This window comes from Camponotus floridanus, unplaced genomic scaffold (genome assembly GCF_003227725.1).
Source record: "Camponotus floridanus strain SB8 unplaced genomic scaffold, Cflo_v7.5 scaffold14, whole genome shotgun sequence".
In the NCBI taxonomy this organism is placed as follows: Eukaryota; Metazoa; Arthropoda; class Insecta; order Hymenoptera; family Formicidae; genus Camponotus; species Camponotus floridanus.
In genome coordinates this window covers 730,370-740,204 of record NW_020229259.1, presented here as the reverse complement: position 1 = coordinate 740,204, position 9,835 = coordinate 730,370, and the positions used below count along the sequence as shown (strand labels likewise).

At 37.9% G+C, this 9,835-nt stretch overlaps 1 protein-coding gene across 3 annotated transcripts; it reads right to left on the bottom strand.

Moving 5' to 3' along the window:
* Positions 1–724: 724 nt before the first annotated feature.
* LOC105252943 (transportin-1) lies at positions 725–8,593 on the bottom strand. 3 transcript variants are annotated; one of them, XM_011260631.3, is made up of 15 exons: positions 8,420–8,593; positions 7,402–7,477; positions 7,108–7,287; positions 6,678–7,026; positions 6,351–6,552; positions 5,849–6,260; positions 5,442–5,753; positions 5,121–5,358; positions 4,700–4,989; positions 4,508–4,606; positions 4,318–4,413; positions 2,932–3,007; positions 1,389–1,563; positions 1,165–1,291; positions 725–1,018 (listed from the first exon to the last, which is right to left on the bottom strand). In XM_011260631.3, the coding sequence occupies exons 1-14, from the start codon at positions 8,522–8,524 to the stop codon at positions 1,184–1,186; spliced, it is 2,718 nt and encodes a 905-aa protein (XP_011258933.1). In that variant the 5' UTR covers positions 8,525–8,593; the 3' UTR covers positions 725–1,018; positions 1,165–1,183. The 3 variants fall into 3 exon arrangements, 2 of the variants coding, with proteins under 2 accessions (XP_011258933.1, XP_011258932.1); XM_011260630.3 differs by having other exon boundaries at positions 725–1,015; XR_003122450.1 differs by lacking the exons at positions 725–1,018; positions 2,932–3,007.
* Positions 8,594–9,835: the final 1,242 nt, after the last annotated feature.

Here is a 9,835-nt window from a genome sequence, read left to right as displayed (position 1 = left end):
ATATATGTACGTATTCATTTGAAATGTTTACACACGATGACAAATTGTCGCGTATAACCTAATATCACAATCAGCAGGGGAGAGAATAAAATAAGCAGAAAAATTTTGGTTCGAAACGACGGAATGGCACTTTCTGCGTGTGTGTGTATATGTGTTTTCTCTTCTCAACATATAAAAATACAATATTCTCGAAAAACCCTCTGTACACTATGAAATTTCTAATAACGTATTCTACCTTGTATCATATTTATTATCAAATAAGTAGTTCTACCTTGTCTCTAAAATTCTATAAACACATTCGAGTAATCTCCCGTTCTCTCAAAAGAAAAAAAAAAAAGAAAAAAAGAAAGAGGATCAATATCTAACGTACAAATTTTCGATCACAGTGTCTGGCGATCTCTATAACGTGAGATCTATGCTTTCCTTTAGGTCCTACTGTCTTTGCATGTTGGTTTCGATAATAATATACATATATCTAGTTATATCATAAAGCTGGGCCGAAGTTGGCCATGGGCACCAGCACTTGTCACGTTTCGATATACGCGAGAATCAGATAACACTTTCGCAGTGTTACACGTTAGCGCTAATGGAAACGGAGTGTACATCACTACATTTAAGGTATCACCGTTGTTGTTACCCGATACCTTGTTTCGTCTCTTGAAAAATGTGTAGTCGATGATCCCCACAAAATTCCTCCCTCCCTCCCACCCCGAAATAAATCCCATCCCCGCCCACCCACGCTTTTACTTTTGCGGCCAATACTTATCTTTTGTCGTTCTCTTTTTTGTTTTGACTCTCTATGATCTCTTCCTTGCTTTCTTTCATCGGAATTCAGCCTTTTGGCTATTAAGAAGCTCGGCATGCATCATTACTCTCTCCCTGAAAGCACGATGACATTTCACGATGATACGGTAACGACAACGATGTTGATGAGAAGAGGCCGTGGTTTCACCCACCCGTCCCATCTGCCCATTGTTTCCCGCCCAACCCCATTCGGCCTGCTGCATTGAGCGGCCTTCTGGAAAGAAATTTAAGATCGTAAAAATCATTTTATTTCGTAAACGTAGCTAACACATTTGATTTTTAGATTCTTGGATTTTTTCAACGGTATAAAAAAAAAAAGTTGGACGTCATTCCAACGTTTTCAATTATTGTTTGACTTACCGCTTTTAGATGGAGCTGTTCAGACGCCGTACATGTTATGGAGCCGCTCACTAAGCTGTGGCGGAAACTGATCAGAAAATCGCTTCCAATTTTCCTCGCCCACTTGATTTTTAAACGTGAACAGTATCTAAACATAGATATATATATATGTATATAATCGATAATGAAACTACGTTGTTTTTCAAGAGATTGTTTAACGTCGAGTTCGTCTTCTTTTCGACTACCTTCTGAAACATCTCCTTTAAATCCTCCTTTGGTGCTGACCAAGACGCTACGGCGTCGCAAAAGAAGATGAAGTCCGGAACAACACCGGCTGGATTGACAGTAATCATTTGACACATACCCCTGAAGGCAGAGTCCTTCTCTTCGTTATCCCTTATGCTTCGCAAAGAAGTGCACCTATTGATAAATATGTAATCTCATTAAATGTCGTTCGACTTCTTTATCTGAGGGGAAAATACTTCGATCAGTGAAATACTTTAGTGGAGATTTTATAAGACTAATTATGTAATCGCAAAATTTACTGTATGTATTTTGTTAAATATTATAAAAATATATTAACTTCATCACAATGATCGAAGTATCTCTCTAGATTACATAATATTTACATAGAAATGTATAATATGGCTCTGGTAAAAATCGAACAACTATAGCTGTTTATTTTCATTCTCATGTAAGTCACACATAAATAGATATTCTGTTTTAAAGTAGCATTCGACAAGAGACGAAATGGTTGGCTTATTGTGAGGCCAGTCCATAATGTAATGAATAGCACTCTCATGTAACTCGAGAAATCATTTGTTCTCGTAGATTACAGCAACGACAATTATTTACATATAAAACATTTATATAATCTTCAAAGCTATATATTAAATTAAAAACTGATGTAAATTTTAATGGACATATTAATTTTGTAAATATATTAATTGTAACAAGAGAAATTGAATCCAAAGTCGCGAAATTTCAGAACCTATACGTACAGAGCCTATATATGTAGGATTTATTTATATATTACTTAATTATTGGGATATATATATATGACTGGCGTCATATTCCACTTACTGTCTTATTAAGGCTGGGTTTACATTTGACATTTACAGTAACGGCACATTGTGACCGAACAAAGATCAACAAAAGTCAAAATGCTAAATTACCAACATGCATTGCAATTGAAATTTGTAATAAAAATACCTACACGATAATTCGCACATAATTCTATAATGTATACGATATTCGCGGATAATTTGTAGAGCGAAATGAAGCAAGAGATTTGATAAATAAAGGTGACAAATGTAAACCTATCCTGGTCTTGAATCGGATAAACAGGAGAGCCCATAACACACTTGCATGGTGGCAAAATAAAGATTAGAATTATTTTATATAACGAATTCAAATGTATAAGATGTTACTGCGAATACTGTGAAAAACCATCGCGCAAGAACTGAGCACACCTCCATGACTTCATTAAGAGGCCGATTAACGCAGATTTACACCTTTACACGTATACTTTTTTTGGCTTGTCGATACAAAGATACAGGTTTCCGCTCCAATTTGACGCAATGGAAAAAGGACTCTCTCGTTTCATCCAAGTCTGCAGTTACAGTAGGAGCTCATATTCTTGCGAAAGGGTTTCTGACAGTCCCTGATGCAATATATATTACTCAGGAGATAATCGGGAATATATAATAATGTATAATAATAAAGTGCTAATAAAAATAGAAGGTAATATAATTAATAGAATATAATATAATAAAGAAATTTACACACCACTGGCGGACAAACTGCTGTAACATGGGGGCGACGTCGTGGGGACACACAAAACCTAGGCGACCGATCGTTATGGCTACGGTTTCATTTTCGGTTTCGGTAAGTAGACAAGTGAAGTGTAGTGAAGTGACCGGAAACACAAACAATAAGACAAACTGATAGCGAACCAACGATCAACTCAGGCGAAGAAGAGAATTATATATGCTCCGCTCATGTAACTTTCAATCAATAATCAATTAATAATTAATTGTCAATATAAATTCAGTTAATTAATAATCAGAATCAGAAGTAACATTAATAATTAATCCAAGACAGTGAGAACACAGGTGAAACATATGAGATACCGACAATGAAACATAGGTAATACCGTGCTATTGTAGCTGCTGAAACAATAATCGAAATTAGATAGCAGCGTGCGAGCCCGTGTGAGATTTGTATAATAATAAAAACCGATGTACCGCAAATGATTACGCTCTCTCGCTTTCTCTCTCTCTCGCTCTCTCTCTCTCTCTTTCTCTCCCTCTCTCTACTACGTGTAAGAAATATATATATATGTCATTATACAAATAAGAGAATAAATAAGAGGAATACATGGAACAAAATTTGCATTATGATCTCTTAAAGGCCAATTTAAATAATTCAGTCAAAACATAATCTGGGACTTAGAAAAATATGCAAGCATAAATATTATATATACTGAATTGCGATATGTCTTTTCCATGGCAATACAGCCATATATGTATACATGTTCAAGCCTACAGGCAGTCGCACACCACTAAATTAAAGTTCAATATACAAGTACTAATTATTTAAATCTGTCGATAAAAACGTGCAATCGCGGCTTATGTATATGACTATGTCAATTTGCTTGAACTGTGTGGGATTTATTGCTGCTGAAAAAATTATTTAAAAATAAAAAAAAATAAAAAAAAGAAATACATATGTATATATGCACCTAGAGAGCTGAATGCCATGAGGAATGCCCGGTCTAGCGTGATTTACGCCTAAATAACAGGAATACTTTGAAATCAAGGGAGACCTTTCATTAAAATGATTATCAGAGATATCTTTAACCCGCAATAAAATTTTGCACGATTATTACTATGTCGTATAACTGATGATTCGGGCGGGCGTATCGAAGTTAATCTCTGCGAATGAGAAGTTTCCCAATGTGCGCAGAAAGCATACAGTCGTGATGGAGTGTAATTTATAAATCGGCGCGAAAAAAAAAAAAGATAGCAATGTACATATGGGAATCGACAGAGTCTCTTTGTCGGTTCGAGTCTACATTGCCTTCTATTTGTTCCAAAATATGCTCGGTATATTGTATATGGTATCGCTTGAAGAGAAAACTAGATATGAGTAAAGCTTGTATCGACAACTCACCGGTATTTTCCAACAGTGTTTTTGGTGTATCTGGTCGATTAATTATTTCGATAAGCTGTGTCAAAATTAATGGGATATATGTACTTGTGTCAGGCCCTGCAGAAAACAAACGAAATAAGTGATAAATTTTCTATCCTCCTCTCTTGTTTTTTCGTTTCTAATTCATAAAGATGTAATTTTCGATATTTACCAAGTTTTATCGAAATCTCACCAATCGCCCATGTCGCATTATTGCACACCGATATGAATTGTGGGTGCAAGTTTTGTCCAAGTATAGGCATAAACTCTGCTGCTCAAAAAAAGATAAAAAATTCTCGTTACTAACAACACATATCACTCAACAGAAATTCAATTTAAATTATCTACTTAAAATCATACTCACGTATACAGGGGAGCACATGTTGGAAGCAAGCTTTTGTGAGATCTCCTAATAATGCGAAACTGCTCTGTCTGACTTCAGGCATAGTATCTTGCATACACTGATATAACAGTTGCATAACGTTACTGTTCACTACCAGACGTTCCATGTGACCATCCAATCCTTCGGCTAATCCGCTAAGGAGATCTAATGCGACTATCATAAAGTCTTTATCAGGCGCCTCAAATTGCTCTGGACTTTGTGTACTCGCTATATGTTGATTCAACGTCTGTTCGACAAGTGACACGCATCGTCTGCAAACAAAATAGAGAATATTATTATATAAATTTAGCATATATCATAATAAAACAGATTATAATTAGAAAATGAGAGTATAGGAAACAGAGAGGTATCACAGAAGATTGTTATATCTATAACAACATACCTGTAGACAGGCTCACAATACGGTAAGAAACCTGAACGTAATGCAGTAGCTACTGATGAAAGACATTCCAGTAATGGAAATAGATCTTTATCCTCGTCCTTCAATACATTCCATTTATTAATGAGAGGTGGCATCAAAAGATTGATATAATCCGGTCTGTTCAAATGATGACCCACAGAATCGGCAAGAGTGCCGATCGCATCGTATAATATTAAAAGATTTTTATGTTGATATTTACCTGCAGATAGATAAATATTAAGATTAAAACGGCACGTCACATAAATTAAGGCGAAGCATGTGTTTTGTTGTTATGATACTTACTGAATGCAAAGACAAGTGTTTCAAGAATAAATCCGAGATAAGGAACCAATTCAGTGCATGCTTCTTCTTCCAAGGTCGCGAAGGCGGAGCATGCCGCCTCTTGAACGCGTTTGTTGCTGTCGAGCACTCGTTTGAGCAATTCTGTCATCAGGGGTTTCAAATGTGTCTCATGTGGCTGTGCACAAACCCAATGCGCATAACGACTCAATGTCCAGCAAGTTATGGCACGCACAAGAGCCTTCTTGTCACTCAAACAACTGATCAAATAAGGAATAAGCTCCGATAAATGCGGAATCATGCCGTTCATGCAACCTGTAATCAATTGTTTATGCAAACAATGCATTAAATCTCGTTCAAACATATCTTTTATTTATTAAAATATTTTAAGGAGAAATGAATATGCATACCTTCGGCGATAGCTCCCAATGCGAGGATACCAGATTCCTTAATTTCCCAGGATTGATGGAAGAGGGTCTCTTTCAGAATTGGTACCAAAACTGGTAAAAGATCTTCTCGAAAAACATTAGCTAGCATATCTAGTGCAGCAGCGGAGCATTTCCTCAAGTTCCAGTCGCTCAAAGTCGAATCGTCATCACATCCGTCCTCAACGTCCAAATCCTCGTCGTCGCCATTCACACCGCCATTCTCGTCAGTGTGCTGTGCCATTCTGCCCATACCATTGGCATGATGCGAATGGTGCGTCTTTGATTTATGAAATCGCGGTCGGATATCTTCTTCCCTGTCTGGTATCATTTCATCCTCCTCCACATCTCCTTTAAGGAGGATTATGTCAATTTCTGAATATTTCATACCTCTCACCTAAAACGAAAAAAAAAAATACATTAAAAATAACTGACATGAAGAACGACTGTCTTGTTAAACTTGTGATAAATGTGGGTAAAAACTTACTAGGATAGGTACTAATCGAGTTAGATGCGGTGTAAGCGCTTCTTTGCAAATTTGTTGTTCCGCTAATGATAGCCAAAACTCGCAAGCTTCCAATGCCACTCCCTCATCAACATCTTGAGTTCTCATTAACATATATTCTATTATGTTGTGTATGTGTGGTATTAATCTATCCATTCGTACTTCAAGTAACATCACTAGTGCCCTATGCAAAAATACAGAAAAGATAAATGGAATATGGAATAAAAATTTATGTCTTTCTATCAATAACAGTAACAAAAAAAAAAGAAAAAGAAAAGGACAAAAATATCGCCATATATTATCAATTACCTGCAGACATTTTTTCGGACTTCAGAATCATCATCTGAAGCCAAATGGAAGAGGTTCTCCAAAAAACTATCTATATGTATCATAAGCGCTTGTGTACGTTGAATAATAAATTGATTGACGCACGCTATTGCGTGAGATCTGATCTTGGGACTCGAATGTCTAAAGAAATGAAGGAACTTTGGAATCAGAATGTTCAAAGGGCGATTTAGAGCATCTGAATCTAATATCTCTGCTGAATCTTCGCAAATCTTCTGTAGAGCACCAAATGCTCCTTCGCAAACATTGTAATCTTGAGAATCCAACATTTGACACAATGCTGGCAATAATTCCGGCCAAGTTGTTAATTCACCTTTACAGAAATAATTAATAATTTTATTTCAGACACTATGATATAAATATGACATACGATATAATAAAAATATATACACACCTTTTGATGCGACAGTAGTGATCAAAATACCGACGGTCGCACGAATCAGCGGCGATGGGTCTCCGACAGCTGATAGACATTCTTGCTTTATGAAAATTATGACTTCTGGTAGAAATTTATGAAAGTAAGTCTTTACATTATTCTTGAGTATCAGTCCACTCAGGGATCTAGTAGGTTCGTCTAAGAAAAATAGAAAATCATTACGTCATACAGTTAGCATATATTTTGGGATGCGCATAATCATGAACAAAAATATTTTCAACAAAGAATTATATACACTTGCGAATAACATACCTTCTGATGTAAGTTTTGTTAGGACAAAAATCAGATAGTTGTTGAAATCTGGGAACTTGTTCAACTCTTCCAATTTCTACATTCAAGGATGTAGTTAAGGAAAATCATATTAAAGACCTGTCTGGAAAAATTACATGGCGACATAAACATTAGAGATTTAAACCCACCTAAAAAGCATTTACAATTCTCCCAGGGTGTTTATCTACTTTTCTGATCAAACTACCGTTGTATAATCTATAACTTCTATTATATATATATGAAATATATATATATACACACACACACACACACACACACACACACATATATATATATATAATATGTATATATATGTGTGTGTGTATACACACACACACATATCATCTATACACAATATCATTCTAGGTTGCAATTCAATATGGTAGTAATCTGGGCAGCGCAAGCGGTTTATTTACCGGCCCGGGCCCGCGTGAGAGGAGCTTCCCGTCGAAGCTATCGATCAGAGGACCGGAAACTGCACCGCTCGCGCGCGGCCGCTCGTATTCATGCGTGGTTAACAAATTTCGAGCTCGCGCTCGACGAGAACGTACGCTCGATTCCAGACCCCCTCGAACGACGACATTTCGATCGACGGCGTCGGCGAGCGAGCCGTGTGACAGGATGCGAGCGACGATCGTCAGCGATCAGCGAACCCGCTCGAGATCGCGCGCGCGCGCGCGCGCGATCTCGAAATGGAGCGATCTCGCGTGTATTCGCGCGTGATTAATTTTCGCGAAATTTCCGCGAGCCACATCTCCTCGGGATCGGCGCGCGAGCATCGCCCCAGGAAAATGACGTGCGAACGACGGTTTGCGCGCGCGTCCCCCTTCGACCATTCACTCCGTAGCCACGTATGTGCGAGCGCACGACACGACGACGTGAAGACGAAGACGAAGACGGCGGCGACGAGGACGACGACGATGACGACGACGACGACGGGACACGAGACACATCGAGCACTCGGATCACACGGACGAGGCGGCGAACGGCCAAAGGATACTTGTTGTACGGCTCGCTGGGTCGCCGTGTCCGGGCTCTGCGACTCCTTGAGCAGCGTCAGGATTTGCCTGAGTCCTTCCTCCTGCGGTTGCCACGCCATTTTCATCGTGTTTTTCAACAGCACCACCGTAACGCGCGCAGCCTGCCTTCTCTGACCTCGCAGATAAACGGAAGCTCCCCACGGCTCTCCTCCCCGCACCCGTTCAACCTCCCTCCCTCGGAGCGAGCCTTCCGTCAGGACCGTGGTTGTACAAGGGGGCGCCACGCCCTTCCTCGATACGCCTGGGGGCTGCCCGGGGCTCCCCTCCCCGCCCCTCAGCCCCGCGCGTTGACCCGTTCTCACGTGGGCTCGTTCGAGAAATTCGATAAAAAAAAAAAACCGGATCGCGAAATTGGATGCCTCGCAGTTGTCGAATGCTCCGAGGTACGAGCTTGTATACCGCGTGGGAACAATGCACGCGACTCGATCTACGCGAGAGCGGGGACTTTCTCGAGTCGAGATTTATGGCGAGAGTTCGGATGTTACTTCCGGTTAAAGGCGCGGGAAAACGACGAAAATGATTGAGCGACGAGCAACGCGTGTCTCGCGAAATTGGAATTCGTGAATACACGCGTCTGGATTCGAAAGAAATTAAGGGGGAGAGGAATTCGGTTTTTTAAAAAAAATATATTTTAAAATATAATTAAATATATTTTAAAATATTTTTAATTATATTTTAAAACATATTTAATTATATTTTAAAATATATTTAATTATATTTTAAAATATATTTTAAAATATATTTAATTATATTTTAAAATATTTTTAAAAATTATTTTTTTAAAGTGAATTGAAGTATTTTTTTTTACTGATCTAGGATAATGATAAATTCACGAATTCCAATACGGGCAAAGAAAACCGAATCGCATCGAATGAAACGCATATTTTTATTTGTAAATGTAAAAATTCTACCACATACATGTGAAGACGATAAAATTGCGGCGATTGTATTTCGATATGGCAAAGGTCCAGAGTGCTTTCCAAGACAATCCGATCCTCGGCACGATTAAAGTCTAAGTACTATGCAACCAGAACACGCGCGTCCACCGTGAAATCGAGCATTTTCAAATATATGTATCATTATTTTAAAAAAACGAAAATTTAAACGTTTTAGTGCATTAAAAATAGCTAAGCAGAAGAGAATAAATGCTGCAAAAACTTGCTAAATACCTTATATATACATATACACATATTTCAAATATATTAATGTTATGTCTTTTACAAAAAGCGATTTTTTTTCATTTCAGCAAAAATCACTCGCGGTATATAATATACTTAAAACTAAAAATTAATTTCCCTTAACTTCAAAATTAACTAGAGTTAAAGTTAACTGTATTAATTAATTTAATGTGTTATTAATTGATTTTAATTAAGGGA

Bases quoted from the DNA above. Each gene is read 5' to 3' on its own strand.
- LOC105252943 (XM_011260631.3), bottom strand. From the start codon at position 8,524: ATGAAAATGGCGTGGCAACCGCAGGAGGAAGGACTCAGGCAAATCCTG. The intron at 4,607-4,699 runs GTGAGTATGATT...TTTTTTGAGCAG, and splicing joins ACATGTGCTCCCCTGTATAC to CAGAGTTTATGCCTATACTT. The intron at 1,292-1,388 runs GTAGTCGAAAAG...ATCTATGTTTAG, and splicing joins TAAAGGAGATGTTTCAGAAG to ATACTGTTCACGTTTAAAAA.